Below are 26119 nucleotides of genomic sequence, written 5' to 3'. Positions count from 1 at the left end.
AAGGTTTATACAGAAAGTTGCTTCATAAATCATAGGCAGCACGATTACGCTGCCTAGGTGAATATAGAACGGGGACCCTCGAGAACAAGGCAAGAAACGGGGAATAAATAAAGAGCAGTAAACTCCCCCACAACTCTCAGAGCAACGGTTTTAAGTTATGCATTGTGGGCATATAAGAACGATGTTGGCACAATGCATTATTTATTAATTTTTATGAATACAAATTTTAAAAATACAAATAATAATAATAATATACAAATAATAATATAATGCAAAACAAATAGGCCACAGGGCCTCTACAAAATGTGCATTGTCAGTTTAATATACATATACTGATATTTAGTAATCACAATGTTTATATTATTTGATTTATTAAAGTTATAAAAGTAAAAACATTTATATTTTTTCAGTAAAGTGCAAATTTTGTTCTTGACTTGGGAAGGCATAGGGGTTTTGCTCCCAACTTATTTTAATTGCTGTTTTTTTTTAGTTTGACTTCGTAAATTATTGTAATATCTGTTTGTTTCAGGTTTTGTTTATTTATCGATGCTGATTTGTGGTAGTTTCACCCTTGGTAGATTATTTGATTTTCTTTTTGCTCATTTTTTGTTTAATGGAGTTCTTTACTTTTCTTTGAAAAACTTATTTTGTGGAAAAAGTTTTTTAAATTAATCGCTAACTAAATTCACAAAGTGCTAAGATTTTCAAACAGAGGTGTTTATTCTTTAAAGCTCAGGGAAGGTCTACCCATTTTATTCGAAAACATTGATTGAAAACGAAACTAGCTCTTATCTTAGCTCTCCGCCAAAACAGGTAATTAGCCTTTTTCAAGTCACACAGGAACTACAATCTTAGAAAATAAATATCACGACGTGAAAAAAAAAACATCCAGAGGGGCCCCCCCCTAACGTAGTATAAAGTAGTTTAATTTACCTAATTAACGCAAGTTTGCATTAATTAAACTCACTCCTAACGTAAGTTTATCGGATCAACCTAATTTACGCCCCCCCCCTAAAAAAAAATCCTGGATCCGCCCCTGAAACCATCGCATCAATTCCACCAGTTATTAGTAGAAAAAAAAATCCTTATTTTCACAAATTTCATCAACCCCCCGCCCCCTTTTTTTTAGAAATCCTACACAGGCCAATCAGTTAAGTCCACAGTATATAAATAATATATTAGCCTAAGTCATAATTTGTCTATAAATTAAGTCATACCTGTGAGATGGGACAGTTGCAAACCACTTGGCTGGCTCACCAAGTTTTTTTCTGCTTTCACAATTACGAATAATACAATTTCGAACCATTTCTCATTGATTGACGTATACACACTAACCTGCTAATGCATGAAGAAGTGTGAGGAGCTTTTTGTTCGCACCGAGAATGGAGCCAGAAATCATCTGCGGTAAACTTACTGCTAATTATATATACAGTGATCGGTACCAACCACTGATAAGTGCCAATCCTTCTTTTTAGCCTATTATTAAAAGCAATTACTAAAACCTAGTTTTCATTCAAAAGAAACATATAGGTCCTCAAGCATAATTTGAAAAGTATAAACAACAAAATTTGGTGTAATGTAAAAAAAACGTAATATTTGACAAAATCACCATTTATTTAGCACTGAAAAACAAGGATACTGTCTCACCTCAACTAAGAAGGGAAACTCACTATTATAAACAAAGTTAGGAAAAGATGCATAGGATTTTCCCGAAAGGCTGAAAGGACGTCCCAGAATGTCGAAAGGAAATAAATTCGAAAGTCAAGAGATATTCTTTAAATTCAATTACTCCAATTCCTTCATCCATACCTCTCATCCTGTTTTTTTCAAAATTATTATTATAGCAAAATAACAATAACTCTATTATCATTTTTATTAAGATTGTGTTCCAGTTACAGACTTTGGTAATTAACACTTATAGTTTTAACGACCCTAAATAGTGGTTGTTCATCTTTAGGTAGCTATATAGTTCTGCAACCAAATATAAGACTGCGTCAATATATGGTGGCCTGAGAAATACAGTCAAGGCCTGCCAGGGGAACCTCTCACTTGCCACCTTGCTCACATCTTAGTAATTGACCAAGGTTGTATATAGATGACTGTTAGTCTTAATTCAAAAGCTGTTCCATTCCATCCAAAATCGTATATACCGCAATTATTAAGTTTTTCCAAGTTTGGCGGTTTCGCTCAGTCATTTCTAACAGTCAGACCCAACATTTGTAATGTCTTCTTTATCACCTTATCTTTATTAATGAATTGTTATCACCTTATTTTAATGATTTTATTATATTATTTTTCTTCTTTATCGCTTTTTGTTATATTTCAATTAAGTTTTCCTTTCGCAAAATTTAAGAATCCTACCAACATTATTGGGTTAAGTTAAATTAAAAACTGAAGAATCCTCATACGATTCCTTTCACTCTTCAAGGATTTCGGTAAAGTACTACACATCTGCTCCTATCTTCAAGTAATAAATTACGTTACTTCCGTAACCATTTGCTTTATAGTTTTATACAAATCTGAATAACTCTTCGTGCTTTTTCTGGAAGGGTTAAATTCTCCAATGAGTCTTAAAAAATGAATTCTTTCCAGCAAGAGCATATCCATGATTCTCATTCTAGGGCGGGGTATTTTTTCGGAGGGGGAGGATACAAAAAAACTTAAAAAAACACAAAAAATTGTTTATATGCATTTGTGTTACGTTTAAGAGTCGAACAAATATTTTTATTTTTTTGGGCGGGGGGGGGTCCAAACCCCCGAACCCCCAACCCTGGATGCGGCCTTGCTTTCCAGGTAGAATCTAAACTCATATAACTAGGTTATAACCTTTAACTACCTCAAAGTTAAATAGCACAAATTGGAATCACTCTGTGCCTAGGGTTACAATTGGACGCAGTCTCATAAAAGGTATCCAACCCGTTTAAACTTCGAATCAAGAAAGTTGGGCTAGAAGGTATTCCGTTATTTAAATAGAAACTGTTTTCGAGCCATATCTGGTACAAGCTAATGTACCACGTACTGATAGGTAAAAACGGGATATTGACTTCAGATAACGTTATTTTAACTTGTAGTTAAGATTATGTACTGGAGACTTTTCATACAACATATTATATTCATACATAATATATCGTGTATTTATATCATATAAATTACACAAATTTTATGTTATATACACATATATTCAATTTAATATAAAATCGTTATATATTTATATAAACATATGTCTTTTCAGATAAACTTGATCACCATTTAATTTTCAATTGGCCCAAGGTAGCATTCATTGACAAACCATCTATCAAAACTCTCATAAAACTACAAAACTTGAGAATTTTGCTGAGAAATGCTGCACAGAAAAAAATTGTCTTGTGATAGGTAACACATCAAAAATAGTACAGATGAAAAGCAAACAGGTACTTTACCTCAAGCATTGTAAATTGCAGCTTACATTAAAATATAGGAATAAAAAAGGGAATTTATATAACGAACTAAAGTAAATATAAGATAAAAAGTGCGCTACATTCCTAAATAAAATTAAGCTTAGTGATCAAACAGTCGGTAGGAGTCTTATAGGTTTTGTATTTGTACGTTTCGAATTGTAAGTTATCCCATTTCATATTGTATTCACTACATTTTTGACTATTTTGAATGAAATTTATATCTATGGTTATTGCCAAGGTGGTACCCAAGATTTTTCTTCGGGGGGGGGGGGGAGGGGGGGGTACAAAAACTTTATAAAATGTATTGAAATTTGGTTATATGCATTTTCGTTACTTTTTTACGAGTTGGACAAAAAATTCGATGGTGTGGGGCGGGGGCTCAAACCAAGCAACACACCCCCTGGATACGGCAATGGTTATTGCTCACCCTAAACCGATTGGTTTGTGAAGTAATCAGATAGCCTCTGTTTGACTTATCATAACCTTAAATGAATTACAAAAAGGCAATTAGCAATCAACGCTAGCTTTTTCAAGAATCAAAACGCATTACTCCAGTCAATCATACAGAGGTAACGTTCTTAGGTCATAACAGTAAGATACTTCATTTTGGTTTTGTTCAGGAACGTAATCAGATTTTTTTTTTTTTGGGGGGGGGGGAGAATAATTATAAAACAATTATTTAATAATTTTAATAAGAAGTGCCCATAAATTCACTCCGTCTACATCCCTGGTTTCTTCCACGCCATAAATCCTTAATATTTTAAAAGCCGTTAGCTCAAAACCAGATTTGCAGCGAAAGGGTTGTGGAATAAGAGGGCTGTGTGCAGGGGGGAACCTCCAACATTTTTACTGGGGGAGGGGTGGGGGGTGGGGCAAGAGGGGTTCATATCCGGATGGTCAAGGGGCATGGGATATTTAATAATTTTGTTCTCCCCATTATTGGGGGCAACTGACCCCCCCTCCCACCGACGCCCCTGGCTCTGTGAGCTAAATATTTTGTGGGTTGGATAATTTAAGCATGAATCTCTCAAAATAACACTCCTATGAGTCCTATGTATGGAAATGCACTTTATAGCGTAATAAAAGAAGAGATTAAAAATAAAAACTAAGAATTTAAAGCCGTTGGGGGGTTTGAATGTCTAATTTCCTCCACACTTAAATGTGTTATATAACGCAGGCGAGCTCTTAGTACGGGTCGCATTTTCTTAATCATCGGCTCGATGCTGGTTTTCACCTGATCTCCAGTAAACATGTACTTGATGTGGTATCTAATTATACAATTGGTTAAGGAAAATCAGGGGAATACACATAGGAAAAGATTCAACAGGCCTAATTAATTCAAATAAGCATCTTAATGCAATACGGCAACCGTTCTAACCGGCCAATTCGATCTTAGAGCCAACCTAAATAGGGACGAAGACCACACTGCCTTTCCATCATAAACAACAAGTAGAACAATAGGGAAATTTCACTTAATGCCTTATACATGATTTTAATTAAAATGATTAAACTAATTATATTAAAAAACCAGCAAACATTTCCACTCAACCTGTTACGGATAGACTTTCTAGGCTGGCTGCTAAAAAGGGAAGATTAGCTTTAAGAGTTTGTCTGTAAACGTTTTTTATTCCATTTGAATGAACTTGACTTTTTTCACTTCGCTTGATGTACCAGTCCTGGTTGAACTTCAGTGAAGTAATGATGCTAGGGTTGTTTTGAAAATATTCTAGTTTTATGATTGAATTTTAATGTGAGTTCTTTTATATTCGTTTTTTCTTCATCTGTTTTGCTGAGGACGGCCCTTGGATATAGGGTCAAAATATTCATTTAAAGTTACGTTCCACTGTCTTATATATATAAAAAAAATTCCCTGTTGTTTTACTTGTTGTTTATTATAGAGCCAACTTGGTGCCGCATGTCTATATCAGTTTTCATAAAATACTTTTGCAATGAAATTTGATTCTATTTTGACCACACATAATTTTTGTGAGCGTTCTTTTTTTGCTTGACGAGGGGTGTATTTTTTTATTTTTTAATAAGCTATTAGTTATAATTTATAGATATTGACTGTTTTAGCCGTCCGTCTCTGGAGCTTTGTTTCTTGGGCGGCTACTTTTTAAAACGATGAAATGCTGTATTGTTTCTTAAATAAAGTTCAATTAAAGATATTCAATTCAACTTAGAGAAGAGACTTAAATAACAAAAAAAATTGAATATATGTCTGAAATATATATGTCTTAATACGTAGTTTCAAAATGAGGCTAGGATTATTATTTTAAAGATATGCCTAGAAGAGTTTCTAGGCCGAAAATAGTGAGCTAAGACTGAATTGTAATGCCACTATTTCTTCTACGTTAAAATCTAGGAGATCAAATTTCCATTTCTAAAAATATTTCCTTTTTAGCGACTCATCTACGACTAATACTATGGGCTAGGTGCTCCAGTGACGGCAAATCACTCAAAATTTTTCAGTTTGCAATTGACTGTTGGGAACCCAACAATTCCACTTGGCTTAGAGAGGCCTACTTTCGATCAAATGACGTATTGATGTATGTTCCCCAGTGGTGATTCAAAAGGCGGCATACATGACATCGTCCATTTACAGGAGAGCAGAAAGAAAAAAATAGTTGTTGGGAAGAGACGTTTTTGGGTAGGGGGTGGGGGTCTCCAATATAAGTAAAAACAACTGTGATACTGAGAGCCAACTATTCATAGAAGTGAAAAAGTGCGTATAACACATTTTGGAAAATTAAAAACTTATTGAAGGCCAAATAAGAAACGAGAAAATGAGTGTGCCCAATCAATCAAACACTGCATTTCAAAGTGAGCGCTAAAAAAATATCAGTGAGACAGAAAATGACACACCATGTCTTTAAAACAACCTCAGTCAAAATAGGCTACTCTTTGTTTGGTTTGTGACTAAGAATTATTTGCCAAAAAAATAGACCCGAATATCCATTCTCTTTTATTGAAACAATCGCTTGAAAATACTTTCAAATTTGAAAAATTGATAGTTCAGAATAGTGTGTTAAGGTTACCTACGGGACAGTAACGACAACCTTCTCGTGGTATCCCTAAGAGTTGTAGGCAAAAATAGGGGTCAACTACTATTAATTTAGTCAGCGTTTATCCTTGCGTTTATCCATGGGGCAGAGTATTTTGTAGAATGCACTGCCAAGATTGTATGAATTGAAGCCAGTAATGACAGCCAAAATCATGCCCGGGGGATTTGTCCCCTGGGATATATTGCGCGCCAATTGTGATGTAAGAAAATATCCCTTGAGGAGCAGTCTGAGGTGGAGGAAGAAGTAATCTAACTAGTTTCGGTACCAAAAAATCAAGTACCCCTTACCAGTAATGGATGGCGGGTATTGGGTGACTTTCCCTTAATTTTGAGGGACTAAAGCTGGCTACTCAAGCCAGTCTGAAGCTAGTAGATTTTTCGGTGTGGGGGAAGCTAACGATGGACACCTTGACGCTACCAAGAAAAAGTTTTCTCCAAAGAAAAAAAAAAGATGAGTAAGTCCTCTCTCAAATACTCCACCTGATAGGAGCACTAATAGCCCAGCGATTATTACAGCTATATTTTCCTTTTTTGGAAGGCAGGAGGTAGAGCTAATGGGCCTTTGCGACCAAAGTTTCGATTCAATTTTGAGGGTTCGCCTTTAATAATAATAAGCTCAACTATCTGCAAGAATATTGACATTTTTGGAGCCAATTTAGAAAGAGCTTAACTCAGGAATTGATTATTCCTGTTACGGGTATGCAGTTTTCCATGTGGTTAGCTATGGTAGGTTTGGATAATCCATCTGAATATATAGATTATCTAGGCAGTACCATTGAGTGGTACATGCTAAGTTTTGAAGTCAGCTGTCCTCTGTGGGTACTTTTCAACAATAAGAGGTATTTAAATTTGGCAGAGGGTTTTAAACCTACTCATGCAGAAGCTCGTAAGTTTCTTAGGCTATATTCCAATATCAATTCTGAGCTATTCAAATAATTTTAGACCGTTGCAGAAGCAGAAGCCTAAAACTAACCAAGAATTAAAGCAGAAGCCTAGATACATTAATGTTAGTTCCGAAAATGGCATTTCAACTTCCAAGTAAAAAATCAAAACAGAAAGTTTAACCTTATTGTTAGTCAGGTTCAAAACTACGCATTACTTTTAAAAATAAAGAGAGCCAGTGAAACGCCAAAGAACATTTTCACCTCTATTAATTTCAAACTTTTCGCACAAGACAGTTTCTTTTTGGATTATCTGTACTTCGACCACATGTTGACCATATGTCCAATGTACATTCGACCATATGTTGAGAAGAAACTAAGAAAAAAAGGAAAGTTTTCATGCTTCTCGCAGGATTTTTTTTTTCAGAAACGAAAATACAAATTATTTGACTTATGCCTTTTCCACTGAGAAACCCAATTCTTGAAACAATTGTCAGCATTGTCAGTGGAACAAAGAAGCTATTGCACCAGCTTATAGATGTTTCAAATTGAGAATAGTTAAATAGCAACATTGATAAACCACCAAAGCCTAAGATCCAAAAGCCTGCTTTGAAGCCCAAATTTATAACCTAAATTAATGTCGAATTCAAAATCCAGATTGGGAATTCACAATCCTTATCGTCAGTGGAACAGCATTTTTGTTAACTGCAATGTCACTGTAGCAGTGTATTTTACGACCACTATTAAGAATTTACAATCCGGCTTATCGTGGAAAAGGCCTATTATTACGTAGAAAAAATATGACTAGACTTAACCCTCTTACTTAGCAGGGTTGCCAGCGTATAGGAAACTAGTTGACAGCGCCATCAGTCTTCACCAGGTGGTCCTGCCCCAGGCTAGTAACGGGGCCTCCTTTAGGTTTATGTTCCAGCTGAGGAGCAGTTGGTTTATAAAATCAGCCCACCTGGTGCATCGTCTTCCTCTTGGACGTCACCAACCATTTTCCGAGGGGTTGAATCTGTGATAAACCTTGCAAGGGTGCTTGGCGGGAAGCGAAGTAGGTGGCCGTACCACCTCAAGGAACGAGTTTCTACTTGAGTGCAGGAGGTGTAGAATAAATCCCCAAGAATCGCCCAAGCAACCACGTCGTTTTACTAATAAAGTGCTATACCATAAAAAATTACAAACTATATCCCTAAAAATGTAAAAAAAAAAAAAAAAAAAAATCAAATTACTCGCCTCGGAAAGTTTCTCTTCTTGTGGCACTGAGATCTTCATCTAATATTGCCAAGCTGATATAAGGCAAAAACTCTCATCTCCTTTTTTTATATTTTTTGGAGGGCAGGGGGGGGGAGACACGAGTTATCTCATGAGTCGTTAAGACGGGCATCAAGGTCCAAAGTAATTACCTTCTTAAAGCCGCTACACTCAAAAGAGAGGTTTGTGAAACTAGGCTTTACCTCATTTCTCTGACTTTCTGATCTTTAGTACAGCAGCATAAAGTGATGAATATGGTGAGAAAGCAGTTTAAATTACCGTTTGGCCTTTTGCATTCTGGAGCTTAAGCAGTATTTTTCAATTAACGTTGAAGTGACTGAGTAGATTAAATTTAATTTTTGACTTTCCTATGTAATTAATAAATTAATTGAAATTATTATCTACGTTCTTGAAAGAGAAAATTTTGTTAATTTTTTTCTCAGTGTCAAAAGGGGTTAAAGTTTGGATAATTTTGGAAACCTCATTTTTGATACGTCATTTTAAAATTAAACAACTAACATTTACTTAAAGCATATACTATTTTCGAAACATCTCTAGTTTCGGAAATTTTTTCGACACTCCTGAGTAATTTGAAGAAATGCTTTCTCCGGTCGTTGATATTATACCATACCAAATAAAAGGATAAAATAAATCACAGATCATATCCATGTGCTTAAGTGGGGTGTTTCCATAATAACGATCCACCTGCTCCAGAATGGCATATAGCTCTAAAGTAAGTCCAACCAAGGCACCAACATTTTCTGTATGGAGACGCTGTAGACTTGGACCAATCATATGAAAAAGAAACAGAATCTGCTCTTCCTTTTTAATCAAGGGTTTCAACTTCTCAGCAACAAAACTAAATTAAAATTTGACTTGTCAAACATTTGGAAAACACTACTTCCTTTTCTTTGGACGACAAGACATGAAGATATTCACAAAAAAAAATCAGAAAAGTAATAAATACAAAATGATAATTATAATAACCTTGTTTTAATTATTTAAATTACGCATTTATAAATTTCACAAGAAAATGTGCAAAATGAGATTGAATTTTGTCAACATGCAACATTAGAGGTTGCTACCATTGCTAAAAATAGAAAACCGCTAACTGAGAAATGAAACGTTAAAGAAGGGCTAAAAATGGGCAATTCCGTAATGGCTTTTTTGTCAGAAAACGTAAGCCTTACGATAAGACACATATGCAGGGATTTATTTCAGGGAGGGGTTTCATAATTTCTAAGGCCGCATTGTATTTCCATAGATAAATACAGCAAATTTTTGGGAGCATAAAAAAACACAAAGCAAAGACACTGCAATTGTTGGGACTAGTTCTAGGACCCTTTTCAACCGTAAAACGAACCACCAAAAACAAAAATTATTCTTAAGTTAAAAAATGAATTATCACAACAACGCCACAACAAACAATTAGACGAGAGCACAAAATAACATATTCCGTGATCCAAGAAGAACGAAAGCATACAGTCTATTGGCTCATATTTTCGGTAGTGTCGGGTGTTTGAAATGCCAGAAAAGTGACTTTTCATGTCTTAATTTTTCAAATTTTTAAGAGGGTGGATTTTGGCTCGAGAAGTTCCTCCAACCTCCTCCCAATCTCTATGCAGTTATATTTGGGAATATAATATTACTAAAAAGGGGACGAGGCTTGAAATTGTCCATCCGTAAAAAAATGAAAAATTCCAATATTTTATGCTTATTGGGTCAATACGATCCACCTAAAGGAAAAAAAAGAACAAAAACTAAAAATTAAATGAACACATCCACGACTTACTTCCCACGAAAAATACAACTTTTCAACCTCTTTTATATAGAGGGCCCTTTTCATCCTTTCCATCAAGAATATCCTTTTCGTTGTTTTTTTTTTTTTTTTTTTTTTTTACTTTTTCTAAAATTACACAAACTTACAAAGCTAATAACTTTAAATAAGTAACTTAATACTTATTCGGTTTTACATATTAGTTATCAGCATAAAAAGTAGATTTCTTTGATACAATTCCATTATTTTTTTAAATTGTCATTATCTAAGCGCTTTGATTACTAGTGACGAGGGTACGTTAGTTACTCATTACCACTCATTAATCAATCATTATCCACTTATTAGTCACACTTTACTAGCCACTCATTACCATGAACGATCTGGTTTTGATTTCAACACTTGTAACATGTCCAACTCTGTACCAAATGCACTTTAAAGCTTAAGCTTTAAAATAGGTTCTTAGCATTAATTGGAGCTTTTGCCCTTGGGGAAGACCATATCATATTGTACTTAAATGCATACCGATGGACCTTTCCCATGATCCGGTTAAAAAAAAAAGTATCTTAAGTCCTTGTTATGGGGCCATTAGAGGACCAAAGGACACAAAAGGGTTGCTGCAAACCCCCCCCCCCCTCCCCAATGTTTCTCACTGAAAAAGGGAACTACGAAAGTTCGTGATCAAAACCTTCGCTTTTTCTACAATTACTCGTTTCATATGACGAAATTTGGAGTGAAAACAAATATATATAAAACTAAATAAATATATTAACTTAGACTTAGTGCCTCCAACGCCTAGTGGCGTACAGGGTAGCAAAAGTTGACGTCAACGTCAGACTATCTAGCTTTGGACCACTGCTCGTTGAGGGATGAACAGCCAATAAGCATTTCAAAATATATACACCAATCTTTGCTAAATCTCCGATATTAAGTAGAATATGACACCAGAGAAATCATCCTATTAAGGAACAGCTGGTCAGTCTAGTTGTAAGCAAACAGTTCGAAAGCCGTTTCTGGGACTAACCATTATTGTGCATTTTAATGGTAATCCAATACGACTTTTCTAACCAACAACTTGCTTATTCAATCCTCAAAAGATGGAAAAATTTGAAAGTTTTAAATTCGATGTGTAACCGAGTTGGAGTAAGAGAACGTCTGTCAGTCACAATCGATCAGCCATAAAGTTTACAGAAGAAGGATATGTTAACACCTTATTGTCTTTATAGAAGAAACCCTGCAACTTTTGCACATGGATACCGGATTAAAAAGCAGTGTTTATTTTCAGCGTATACCTTATTTATCTATTTATTGATCTGTATGAATTACTTTTAAGTTATCAATTTTTGTTTGGGAGATTTAGTTTTTTGATCATTTAGTGGTTTGTTTTGTTTTTTTAACCACCATGATAGTGATCTAAGTTCTAAAAAGCAACCCGATAAAATAGATCCAGTAAATTTGAAGCATAACTCAGAAGTAGAGCTATTTGTCCAAGCATGGCGCGGTGTAATACTGAATTCGGCAATTGAATTTTTTAGAGCCGTCCTAACCGAGTGGTTAGCGCTCCGGACTTGAAACCCTGAGGTCAGGGGTTCAAGTCCTGCTGTCGCTGGTTTTTTGGTTTGGGACAGGGGTCAATGGCCTGACTCTGTAAGCTCAGCCGGAGTCCACTCAGCTCTAAATGAGTATCTGGAGAAATCTGGAGGAAAAACACGGGAAGCGTCGGATGATTTGCCCCAACCACCTAATGTACTCCTGGCCGAACGCATCGAATCAGGGAATCGGCACCTGCGCAACGCAAACCATTGGTCAGCATGCGAAACAAAAAGTTAAAGTTTATAGTTAAGTTCTAAAAAGCAACCCGATAAAATAGAACCAGTAAATTTGAAACATACCTCGGAAGTAGAGCTATTTGTCCAGGCGTGGCGTGGTGCCATACTGAATGACAAATTGCTAAAAATTGCACCCACTGAGGATCATGATGATAGTGCAGTGCCTCCTTCCAGTTGAATACCTATCCAGAATAAAAATTAATTCGTATTTCTGAATAGAAAAAAGGGGCAGCATATTTTTCTTGTTTCTTTCACTGCTAGATGTTATTCTGAACTACTATCTGTCTCTCATAACGTTTTTTTTCTTTCTTTTTTTTGCAATTTCAGAAAGTTGACTGTGATCCCTGTTTTCTAAAACTGTCATTATTATAATTTTACTAGCATGTGAGTCATTACTCAACTAACTAGGCTCTGAGACCACACTAGCTATACATAATACTGGACAAAACAAAATAAAAGAGACTAAATATATATATATATATATATATATATATATATATATATATATATATTATATATATATATATATATATATATATATATATATATATATATATATATATATATATATATATATATATATATATATATATATATATATATATATATAAATATATATATTGCTTTATTAAGTAATTTTCTGACTGTTGAGAGTAATCTTAGCAAGATACTCAACTAAAAATATTGTTATTTTGGACGAGATTTTAGTAAAGTCAGTTTGTTTGTCCTTTGTATAGTTCGGGAGCACCAATCCCAGCTTTGCAGAAAAAGAGAGCACTATCGAACAAAAGACATACCATGTTCCCCTTTGTCTTTTTATTATAGAACCATATATAGGCTTCAGAATAGGCTCAATAGGATAAGTCCAACTCAGAATGAGCCCAAATTAAAAAAAATATTCACAATACACATTTCTAAAAAATCATTTCCAGGCTTTACTACTCAAATTTTTTCATCGCAACAGCGCAAGAACACATTTTCTGGTAATATTCTTCCTTTTTCCTTGAAGCTGTAGCCTAACTTCCCAAAGCAAACACGAACTACCAAGTGATTTGGTTCATAAGCTGCCATAATAAATAAAACAGCAAATAGAAACCAAGCAGTATTTGAAGTTTCGTAAACAGACTTTAATAGCATTAACCAATGCCGTACCCAGAGGGGGGGGGGGAGATGGATTTGAACCCCCCCCCCCCCGAAATGTTTTTCTGACACGTACAAACATAACAAAAATGGATATAAACAAATTTTTTATGCGTTTTTTTAGTTTTTTTTTGTGTAGAACCTCACCCCCCACGAAAATTTCTTTTTTAGTAGAACCCCCTCCGAAAAAAAATTCTGGGTACGGCCTTGGAATTGACTGGTTTTGTAATATCATATTACATTATGATACCATATCTCTTGTCCAAAGATACGTGTGTTGCATCATCTTGTAAATCAGGATGCACATTGGTTAAAAATTGGATTTTATTTTAATAGTATGTTTTCAATATTTACAAAACGCACTGGACATTATAATTTCCTTTTAAATGAGCCCTCTCTCTGTGACGTTCCAGTGTCTCGCTACTGATAAAGCAAAAAAGAAAACAAACAAGAAAAAAAGAGGACACATCAGTGCTACCCACTTAAAAAAGTGATTTCCTTATTGTTCAAGTAATTTTCTTTTATGGAATTTTCGGCAATGACAATTCCAATGGTTTACTTTTCATTTTAATCCAACACCAATTTCAAGGGGTTTCAGGCTATTTTTCGAAAACTCCATAGATTTATTTTCAAAATAACATTTCACTATCAAGATCATGGTTACCATTCCTGAATCAGCTACAATGGCGATTGCGTCTCTCTAGAGAGTTTTTTAACGCGATATAATCTTTTTGGTTACTATGGGAAGTGGTTAATTCTTTTCGTTCTTTTAGGTTCTTGTTCGGGGAGAGGAGGGGCGGTTTACAAAAAAATCTTTACAAAACATGTTTACGTGAATTTTTGTTAGTTCTGTATGTGTCGGACAATTTTTTTTTTGGGGGGGGGCGGGGGTTCAAATTGGGTAACCCCTTGCCCCTGGATACGGCCCTGAACCTGTAACCCAAATAAATATGAAATAACGAGGCAAACATTAAATATTTGCGATGTCGACAAACTACCCAGTACCCGAGAAGACCCGAAATGAATGTCATGCCCAATAATCATGTTTTTAATTTGACTTCATTTCCTGAAACATTTCAGAAAATGTGTCTTCTTCTTTGAATTGTAAAAGACAGTGAGTTTCCGTTAGTACTAACTCAAGACTAGAAGGAGGCAACTTTAGAAATAAAATTGGACATCCACCACATGGCTAATATGGAAGTAAAGTTCAATGGGATGCAAATGGATGTTATATTTAGTTGAGGATGCAATTCTAGGTATATATTTGCACATTAGGGGGTTGGGGGTATATATTCTGTGAATATATAGGTTCTAAGAAATTCAAGAATTTCTTAGAAAAACTGGAAAAACAAGGAAAAAAGTGAAGACAAAGACTCTCAACCTTGAAAATGTATTAGCTAGGATTATTCTCCTTATTATGGAGTAAGAATTGTCTTCTTAATATGTTTCCTTATGTCCAGCTGGACTCCTAGGCTTAAAATATTGGTTGGCCGGTTGGCTAATTTAAAGATTTGTATATACATACACTGTCAGATTAGCCATCTGGTGGTATCCCAATAAAATTAGCTTCAAGCTAAGGAAATAATACCTGGAAGGGACTAGCCTTGTATGGCCAATGGGTAAGGACAGGGTTTTCCAACATTTGATCACACCGGTCATAAAATGGACTCCAATAAGACTCAGGCAAAGCAGCCAAAATCAGACCAAGAGCGTTGATCCAATCATATAAGGATCCATATTCTATTAAAGGATACCTAAAAATAGAAAACAATGAGACCTGAATGCAATTCCTAGATTCTTCCTTACTGGACAGCTTATTTTTCCAAAATCCGTTATTAAATGTCTGGTTATTATGGTTACTATGAGCTATAGTTCGTTCTTTATAAGGTTGCGTCCGACGCCACAACGATAATACGTTTTTCTTTAAACCTGATCACAGTGAGGTTTACTAGTTCTTAGATCCAGGTAAGGCTGATCCCTGAGCACAGCTCTTCAATTGATTTTAAATTAGCCATCCAAAAGATCTAAAGCCCAACTGGCCTTCCATGACAAAAATAAAACCAGACTAGATATTTCTGTGTCGTTATGACAAGTATTTAGTTGTATTGTGACTTGTCTACTTCTCTGGTTTTTTCATTTAGTATCTATTGCACATGTTGCTTGGATTTTTTTTTCTTTTTTAATTTTACATTTTTTCTTTTTTAAGGTTATGGTTTAAGTTCTTCCTTCTCATCACTGAGGACGCCTTGTTGTACCCAAGCATAAAATTCGTTTGGTTATTCTTCTTTTTCATCCTACTGGCCATTAACTCGTTGTTTTCCAAGATTTTCTTTTTTGGTCTTGAAATTAGCCAGGACTGAATAATCAAAATATTTACATCATGGTTGCAGCGGCAGCTGCAACCTAGTAAAGAGCGAGCCACAGCCCATAATAATCAAAAGTTGAAAAACACGTTAAAAAAAATGTCTAGTGAGAAAAAATTGCCATCTAACACTGAATCAGGAATGGTAACTATTGTTTCGGTTAATCTTAAAGTAAGAGTTTATTGCGAAAAAGAAATTATGGTGAATTCGACAAAGAGCCTGAAACCCCTTGAAAATAGCGTCAGATCGAAATAAAAAGTGCAACATTGCAATCAGCATGGCCAAAATTTGTTGAAGGATAATTACAGTCCTCCACCTTGAACACCAAGGAAAATGACTTTTTTGCATGTGTAGCAGTGATATGTCTCCTTTTTTTCTTTTTTTTTTTTACTAGAGCTAGAGAATGACCAGAACATCATAGAGAGATGTTTAATGGCTCATTCGAATGGAAATTAAATTTTCTAGTGCCCTTTTTAAGTAACCAAAAAGATTGGAGGGAAATAGCCCCCCATCCCTTCAGGCCCCATCCCTCAAAACTAGTCCTATATATTTTGAGATAGCCATTTTGTTTAACATAATTCAAAGGTCCAATATAATAATAATAATAATAATAATAATTTTTATTATAAGCCAAAAAACAGATCATACAGAACAGTATTCTTAATTACACTCCACAAGAAAAATAACATAAATATCAAGTTTCACTCATTGATGTCAACGCTTCATTTACATATTTACATAACTGCCTGATTGTCCTTTTTACAGTCGTTTTAAGGATCCCCCGGAACACCAAGTTAACACCCACAAAAAAATTTTACCTTAATAGAGAAAGTTGCTGGCACTCGGTGAGAATATGGGCCACATCCTCAATACCTAGGTTACATCTGGGGCAAGAGTAATCCGCATTTGCATCTGCGGCCACCCTATTCCTTCAAATACTCTTTTTCTATTTTTTAGTGGCAGGCAATTCGCTCGGATCCAAAACCAAGTCCTCAATGTCTCCCCCGGTAATCCTAGTTTAAAATAATATTCGAATCCAAATATCTCTTTTACATGGGAATAAAACTTCAATGTTTCAGATGTTTTAGCTGCCTGGGTCCACATTTGGACTTCCTGGTCTTTTATTCTTTCTACAATCATAGCCAATATGGCTTTGATGATGATATGGCCTTCCATAGTCTCTGGGGAAGGATTAAATTTTAATCAAAAACAAACAAAGGCTAATTTAAAAAAAAAACTAAGTTTTCCCAAGGGAAGTAAAAAGTGAAGTTGAAACTTAAAATGGACAAAAATTATTACTTCACAGCCTATTTAATACATATCAATAAAAGTAGTACAAATAAACCAACTAATTAAGTTTCCCTGTGTTTCTAGGATTATAGAAAACTAGCGCTTTACTGAAAACACAAATAACATAGGAGTTTTGGTACAGTAAAAGCAAACCAATTAAGTAAACTTTTTACAAAATAAAAATATTATCAATCCCTTTTAAGATCAATCCCTTTTAAGATAAAGCAACAATCCATTTTAGGATTTTGCTTTATTTTTTTACGTTTAATTTGGTATCACTTCTGCTTAATGGCTCAGTTCAATGACTGGCTCTCGTTTTGGTTCTGAAAAGGACATGTCATGATTAGTTTGTACACAAGTTCGAAGTAAAGCAATCTTGATAGTATTAGGACTATAGATCAGCTTTAGAATTTGTATCATAGCTTGAAATTCACTGTTGTTGTATAGAGAGAAATAATCAGGTTTCCATAGTTCATCGTTTGTCTTATATTATCCTCATTTCAAGTAATACTAAGCATATTTATTACAACTTAAGACTGTACATTACCCAATACTGGTATTGAAGCTGGCGAGACCAAAATAATGCTTGATAAATCAATCCAATATTTATGTATGCTGTTCAATTACTTCGCGGTTATTAAAATATTTAGTTTTACGTTATGTTTTTAAGATAATTTTAATTGTATACTGAAAGTTACTGATGTCACAACTGGTGCAAGACTATGAAAATCCGTATTGATTCGTTTAGTGTTGTCAGGCTACATACTCACTTTTGACTCTTAAATCAATAATCCTGTTTTTTTATACTTGACTTTTGTGTTTTCAGTAAAGCGCTAGTTTTGTATAATCCTAAAAAGCATAGGGAAACATAATTAGCTGGTTTATTTGTACTAGTTTTACTGATATGTGTTAAATAGGCTGTGAAGTAATAATTTTTTTCCGCTTTAAGTTTTAACTTCGCTCTTCACTTCCTTCGGTAAAACTTTTTTTTTTTTTTTTAATTAATATTTCCCATAAGTCTAAGTTTTAGCGCATTGGAGATGACAGTTTTTTTTCTATTGTTACAATTCTCTATTATCTAATCAATTCTATGAATTTTCAAAACTTTACCATTTACTTGTTCTTCCTGGTACTTTTATCTTTGATTGTAAATAAAATACATTCAAATAAATATTCCTATGCAAAATATTTTCCATTACAAGGTATTTTACCATTATGTTTTGTTTTGTTCAACAATTGGACTATAACTCACGACCATGATTACCTTTACGGGGGTGCCAATAGGGGATGAGAGGTAGGTTTTTATCCCCCCCCTCTAACATTTTAAAAGTTACCTTTTTTAGCATCTTCAATTTTTGAAATGAAAAAATCTCCCCCCCCCCCTACATTTGCGTGAATTGGCCCTACTACCCTACTTAAATTGTGAACGTTGTATGGGTTCTTTGCCTGTTTTCATTTGGTATTGGGCAGTCTTGTAGGGGTGCATCCTATTTCGAGTACATGTTTGTTATGATAACAATAAAGGAATCATTTTTTTCCAAATTTTTTTTCTAGAATTTAAATTGTCTAGTTATCATATTTACAATTTCCAAGCTACCATATTTGCAATTTCCCTTTCCTATTATATAGCTTCTCTTATTGTCACATTCTGAAACGTAATTTTTTTATTTACCTGCAATTTCTGCTAGTGAAATTTTTTTTTAGATCAAATTCTTTTTTAAAAAAAACATCCACAAAAGCTAGAAGAGCCTAAAAAGAGAGCAATGAATAGAATTGAAATAAAATAGTGGACAAGATATATCATTGAGAAGGTAAATCTTCATCAATACAATAAGTTGCAATAAATCTACGACTGAAAGCAGCACTCGATGTGCTACCTTACCAACTGATGGCAGCACTCGATGTGTCAAGTAACTGGAAGGGTGTCATGTAGGTCCGGTAACTTAATACATAGTTAACTGGAGAGCAAAATAAAGACTTTCAGACAAAAAAGGTCTTTGCTGAAAAGTTAGATTTGTGCGTTGATTTTATTGCTTCTAAGTACCCGAATGTTGGAATGTGCGTTACTGGTGATAAGAACGATCTAAGAATTGAAAGTTTCTTTAGAAGTCAAGGACTCAAGCAAATAGTAAAGTTTCCGACTACTAAAGGTAACACTAAACTCGACGTAATTTGCATAAATTTGTCAGAATATTATAATGAACCTCAAGACTTACCTCCCCTTGGTGGTAGCTACCACTAAATGACAAAGTGGGCTCCGTTGCCTTCGTATAAAGTAAAATGTGTCGTTGAGAAAGTTTCCTACCTACCTCTTTCGGACAGGGGTCTCTTACAATTTGGAAACTGGATTACATACGAGTCCTGGGATGAGGTAGCAATTTTAGAGTCCTCCGATGAAAAAGCTAAATTTTTACAAGATAAATTAAAAAACAAATATGAGGAATGCTTTCCTGAGAAAAAGTCCAGGTAGCGTACAAAAGATTATCTTTACATCACCCAAAAAATTAAAGATTTCATTCAGTACAAAATTTACCTAAGAAAAGAAGGGAAAGTAGGAAATGCTTACATACTCTGCAACAAAGTACGTAAAATGCCAAGAAAAGCTGTAGCTGAGTATTACCACACAAAAAATTGATAACCTTTTTGAATCAAAGCCTAGCATGTGGTATAAGGAAATAAAAAGAATTTGTGGGAAATCTCCTAGTGGTGTTGTTTTTTGTTCAGATTCTAATGAGGAAACAGTTGCTAACCAGTTAAATGGTCATTTTGGCCAGAATAATCCAGTCTTTGCCGCCTTTTAGTCTTTTACATTTTATTTTTAAGCATGCTGATGAGCCTGGTAAATGGCTAAACTTAATAGCAATTGATTTAAAAAGGGTTTCGATTTGATTGATCATAACATTTTAATTTCTAAGCTTTTAATTGATCTTAGAGTGAATGCTGCTGTTGTGAAAATGATTCAGAGTTTTTTAATAAATAGGTTCCAAATCTTTAAACATAACAAGTCTTTCTCTGAAACTGAGCCAGTTTTTGTGGCGTACCTCAAGGTACCAATCTGGGTCCTATTCTTTTTCTAGTTATGATCAATGACATTGCTAATGATTGTGAAAACTGCTGGAAATATGTTGGCGACCTTATCCTTGAAGAAATTTGTGAAGCAAATGAATGGAGCAAAGCTCAAATTTTGATTGATAACGAGAAGACTAAAGCTTCCAGTTCAAATATGACAGTAAATGACAGTAAATATTCAATTTTAACTATTTCCTTTTTAAATTCTTCTAAACCAAATGTTCTACCAACTATCTCTGATTCTCTTAAAGTCAGGAAGATTAAACTTTTGGGAGTTATTATTACCAGTGATTTAAAATAGGAAGCAAACACATCTAGTCTAGTAAAAATTGATAATGCTGGGCTGCAGATGCTCAAGCTTATGTCGAAACATGGCGCCCCTCCAGATAACTTCCTCCGAATATTTAAATATTTTTATTCGCCTGATTCTGGAGTATGCAGCTCCTGTATGACATTTTGGACTGACGACAGAGCAAAGCACCAGGCTTGAAAGAGCTCAAAAAAGAGCTCTAATGATAGTATCGAAGCAGGCAGAAATGTCGTATGAAGAGCTGCTGACAAAATTTAATATGCAAACTCTGAAAAAAAGGAGAGAGAAACTCTGTATGGATTTCCGAAGAATATCTCTGATCCACCCAATCCACAAAACCCTTTTCTCCCCTCAATCCACAACAAAACGACTCCCTTGCAGGGTTCCAGTGGCTGTTGAGAAACTTCGGCCGGTACGCTGTACCCATCAGCGGTTAGCAAAAAGTTATATACCTAGTTTGGCAAATATTCATAACAAAAATCAGGAGGATTGATTAATGTTTTTTTTTAATATTCACTTTTTAATGTGACTATACCAAAGAAATTTCGCAGCGCCTTGAAGATTTTGGTGAAAACAAAAGTTTATCTATCTGTCTATCTATCAATCACACAAATAAAACAAATCGAGAGAGCAGGCAGCGAAAAGGCAAAAAAAAGAAAGCACAGAAGCCACCCCAACTCGAATTTAATAATCCAAAGTGAAAACAAGAAAATCTCATGAAGACCCCGACAAGGAATAGTTTTCAAAACATTTTTTTTTCGCTGGCGAACGATTCTTCAATTCACACCTAGCCCTCTACCAAGATGAACGATTTGTTATGGTTTAACACAATGGCGTAATAGTCACACTTAATATAAAGGTTAAGGACAGCCTGATTATTATACATAAAAAACAAGGTGTTTTAGCTCATCTCTAGATACATATATATCAAGCAGTGTTGAAGCGTCATATAATGTTCACTGTAAGGGGTTCCCATTATTTTACTTGATTATTGCATAATAAAAAATATAAAAATCAAGACCTGATCAAGGATGGGGTGGGGAAGGAGAAGTGAGACTGTGGAAAAATCCAATTATATCCTTTTCAATATTTCTATCCCTGTTAGTTCCAAATCTGCAAATCTTTTAGCATTAAGGCACAATGGAATGGCCATCCTTCAAATGGCACCCCTTGATAATATCTAAAACATAAAGAGAGAGAGAGAGAGAGAGAGAGAGAGAGAGAGAGAGAGAGAGAGAGAGAGAGAGAGAGAGAGAGAGAGAGAGAGAGAGAGAGAGAGAGAGAGAGAGAGAGAGAGAGAGAGAGAGAGAAGGAAAACCATATAAAAATGACGCATTACCCTTTTAAGACTGTGTCAATTAATGCTGCCCCCGCAATTTGAGGCGAAATCGGCAACGCAAGGATTTCCACCACCGTAACATAAAGTGCATGCGTGCCCATATTTGGAAATTCGTTAAACCTCCAATCCATTTGAGGAAATGGACAAGGAGACTTGTTGGTTATTGCTAAAATAAAAGCAAAATAGCATATAATGAATAAATGTGTAAGCATAGTTCCAGATTTTCAGAAATACAAGGTCACATAAGAAGGCAAGATGAAAATACGGCAAATATGACAAACGATACTAAACAACAATTGATAGTGTAAGTTTACCTTTCATTGAGGGTATAAACTTCATACCAGCACCAAAGTAATAAATTGTATAATATAACATTTGTTTACAAGCAGTGGGAATTCCAAGAATTCGAAAAAGCAGGGGGGAGAGAGCAGCCAAGCATTTTGATTTTTTTTTTTTTTTCTACATATTTGCAGGTTGGATTGGCCGACAGATAAATAGCTCATTGGGGTTATCAATCAAAAACCAAATACGATATTTCCATGTTTTTTCTATTTTATTGTACCAAGTCTATCAATACAAAAAGCTTTTTCGCCCCCATCTTAACAATATTCATACCATAAAACCCTGACCAGTTTTGCTATGTTGAACCCTAAAAATAAGCAAGCAAATTCATTCTTACAATTTGGCAACGGTTTCCGTTTGTAAAAATTCAAACATTAACAATTTGCTGACTCACAAATACAACTAAACCTTCAAATATCTACATCTCAAGTTTTCTGCTATCACATTGTATTACCTTATATTTTTTTAACCACGATTCTTCTTCTTAAATTTGGCTACTGGCCACTCCTATAAAAAACTCCACAACTGCATATGGAGGCCTTCTTCATTAAAAACTGAATTTCCGATTTTTTCTAATTTTTTACAATGTCTATAGCTGTGTGAATTTCCACTTAAGAATTTTAAAGAACCAGTTTTCATTTTCACTGCTATTACTACTTCAAAGATTCTAATTTTTTCCCATTTTGAAGAGCGCTTGATTTAGCTTTTAGTTTTTTTATGTTCCGACCAAAAAACTTTCATAATAAGGAGTTCCCAAAAGGTTAAATAAGGCCTGTAGTAAAACATATAATTGTTGTGTGCCAATTTACTTAAATCCACACACATTTACACTTGGACACAATCTCCGTTCTCAAAAATATTTTCAAATGAAAAAAATTCTGAGCCTTTTTCCAGCAGATGGTTTGTGCTTCCATCAGTTTCATAGGTGAACTGCACACACCTATATATTTCCTTTCTGACAGGATAAATATTTTTCCTGACAGGAGCAACTCTCATGCAAAACAAAAGCAAACCAAAAATTGGCACCCATAAGGATATTTTTATCGTCGAGCGACCCAGAAGTCAGCTGCTAAAGCAAAATTCGATTTCCGTCACAACCTAACGGGGAAAATCTTCCAGCCGAGAATTGTCGGGAGGTGGATATTTTCCGGGGAAATTTTCTGCTGGGGGAAATGTCGTGGGGGGGGGGGGAGAGACTTTTCCGACGAAAATTTCCCGCTATGAGAACTTTCATCGGAGGGGGAGCTTCAACTTGGGGAAATTTTCCAGGGGAAGAAATTTTCCTTGAGTTTCCTTTTTTTTAGATTGCAGCAATGAATGACGGGCAAGCTAGTTACTTATAAATAAATCTGGTTGTAAATACTAGATAATTTTATAAATTAAATAACTAATATTTTCAGAAAATCGTCCTATAAGACAAGCAAATAATTTTAAATCAAGCGTTGTATGTTTTAGACTAAACATTTTGGAAATAGTGAGTGATAAATTATGAGTATTCAATAAATATTATATTACTACTACTACTACTAATAACAACTCACCGCAGCATCAAGCCGCCTGAGGCCAACACAGCTACGCACGCTCGTCCTCCGTCCCAACCTATTTAAAGCCTCCCTCTGTACACCCTCCCTGGAGGTTCCCATTTTCTTTAAATCTTTCTTAAAGACATCCTCACACCCCAGAAGAGGACAACCTGCTTTCCGTTTAGCCCTAGAAGGTTGGCCAAAAAGGACAATCTTTGGCAATCTGTCATCCTTCATCCGCACAACTTGCCCTAGCCACCTCAATCTTTCTTTCATTATAGTCCTAGAAAGCGGGATTGAACCACATTTTTCGTACAACCTACTGTTTGAAATATGGTTAGTCAGGTACCCAGAAAGATCCGTAGGCAATTTCTCTGGAAAACATCTTGCAAATCTCCATCCACTTTTCGGAGCGCCCATGCTTCAGAGCCATATTTGACCACTGTCATCACTGTAGCTTCTGATGTTCTAATCTTGATCTTGGTTTGCAGACTTATCTTCCTATTCTTCCAAACTTTTTTTTAACTGTGAGGAAACCCCCTGAGCCTTGGTTATTCTACTTTTAACATATTCACTGCACCCACCGTTTTTACTAATAATACTACCAAGGTAAGTGAAGCTACCCTCTTGATCAATCTTTTCATCGCCCGACGTCACCTTTTCATCTTCACTTATTCCTAGCCTTAGTGACTTAGTCTTCTTAACATTAATTTTCAAACCTATTCTAGCACCCTGAACTTGCAAAACCTCTAAAAGTTCATTCATTTTGCTCACACTTTCCACTAGGATGCTTAAATCATCAGCATAATCTAAGTCCAGGAGACCTTTTCCTCCCTATTTGATTCCATTGTCTTTTATTGCCTTTACAGTGCTCCTTAAGACAAAGTGTATCAAAATAATCCATATAAAGGGAGATAAAATAAACCCCTGCTCAACTTCAGATTCAATATAAAACCAGCTGCTGACCTCATTTTCTTCCTGAGCAATAGCAGTGTTATTCTCGTACATAGCACTAATCACTTTAATGTATTTGTCTGGTATACCATACAAGGATAAAACCTTTACTAAAGCTCTTCTATCAACAGAATCGAACGCTTTCTCCACTTTCTTTACATTCCTTTCGTTTTCATATGATCTATCATTCAGATAATTCTTGTACAAGTCCCTTCTCCTTTCTATTAGACATAAAGGCTTTTCACTAATATTCTTAGCTGCAGTCCTAGCTTTCTTCCCTAAGACACCTTCAGCAACTTTACAAATTATTTTTGCTAAAATTATTCCAACCATCTTCCACATTGTCAAATTTTAAACTCTTAAGTGTAGTATTCAACTGTTCCTGGAAAGTTTCTCTCAAATTCTCACCCTGGGGTGTGCCAACATCATAACTTCCTTGAAGGCAGCTACGCTTCTGAAATTTGAGCTTTAAACTAACCCGAGACATCACTAGTTAGAGGTTTTTACTCTTAACATCATGGACAACACTCCTACATAGCCTAATACTTTGTATTGATCCTGCCAGTCTTCGGTTTACTATAACATAATCAAAAAGGTTTGCTGTTTTACCATCATGTGAATACCATGCTAACTTATGAGCCATTTTATGACCAAACACCGTATTGGTTATAACTAGATTGTTATACCTACAAAATTTCAAAAGTCTGTATTCATTACTGTTTTCTTTTCCTACACCAAATTTACCTAGGCTAGGATAACATTTATCCCTATTTCTACCGACCAGGGCGTTAAAATCTCCAAGTAAGGAAATCCTATTTCTACCTGGAACCTTGTCAATTTGCTCCTGTAACTGTAAGAAAAATTCAGCTGAGTCACTATTATCACCGTCAGTAGGTTCTACAGGGGCATGTACTGCTAGAACTGATACTCTGAACTTTTTAGTCATAAAATGAGCAACTAATATTCTATTATTAATACCTTCCCAGCCTAAACAAGACTTAGCAGCTTCAAAAAACTAACAGAGAGAAAAAAAACTCAATAAAAAAACGACAAACGAGACTGCGGCCAGTGGAGAGAAAAGACGAAAAATCAAAACAACGCGGAAATTTTGCCTGTATCAGAACTAGGCGTCTTCAGCACAAGAGAAATACAAGAAGAACAAGATAAAAAAAAATTGATAAAACTAAAAACAAATAAAACCATCACTAATAAAATACATTTGGCGTAACTTATCAATGTAGGGAAAAGAAGCTACTAGAGTTACTTCGATGAGAATATCAAAGCAACTGAGGCAAGAATATAAGAAATTTAAATTAAGTTGGTTATTCTGTTGCGAAATAATTTTCTTGTTGGCTATTACTGAAGCAAATCGTTTTGGTCTGGTAGGTAATATAGTCCCCTGGTGATTATTTAAAATCTTAATTCCCTTATTGATTGTTGATTCACTTTTCAAAAGACAATCATAAATTGAGTCAATATTTAAATTTCACATGTCCCTATTTATCTAAAGACTAGCAAACACATGTTTTTTTATTTCTACGGCTTCC

At 35.0% G+C, this 26119-nt stretch overlaps 1 protein-coding gene across 2 annotated transcripts in view; it reads right to left on the bottom strand.

Annotated features, from left to right (window-relative positions):
- Positions 1–1436: 1436 nt before the first annotated feature.
- MED23 (mediator complex subunit 23) overlaps positions 1437–26119 on the bottom strand; it is a 156068-nt gene continuing 131385 nt past the window's right edge. For both annotated transcript variants that reach the window (XM_089099507.1, XM_089099508.1), the window contains 5 exons: positions 21754–21919; positions 14971–15136; positions 12306–12424; positions 9286–9498; positions 1437–4705 (listed from right to left, as the gene is read on the bottom strand). In XM_089099507.1, the coding sequence (XP_088955633.1) occupies positions 4543–4705; positions 9286–9498; positions 12306–12424; positions 14971–15136; positions 21754–21919 (827 nt within the window). In that variant the 3' untranslated portion in view covers positions 1437–4542. The remainder of the gene's footprint in view (positions 4706–9285; positions 9499–12305; positions 12425–14970; positions 15137–21753; positions 21920–26119) is intronic.

Source organism: Artemia sp. Qi Xiang Cuo, chromosome 13 (assembly GCF_049724085.1).
Source record: "Artemia sp. Qi Xiang Cuo chromosome 13, ASM4972408v1, whole genome shotgun sequence".
Lineage (NCBI taxonomy): Eukaryota > Metazoa > Arthropoda > Branchiopoda > Anostraca > Artemiidae > Artemia > Artemia sp. Qi Xiang Cuo.
The sequence above is the reverse complement of the archived record's forward strand: the minus strand, read 5'-3'. Positions and strand labels throughout refer to the sequence as shown.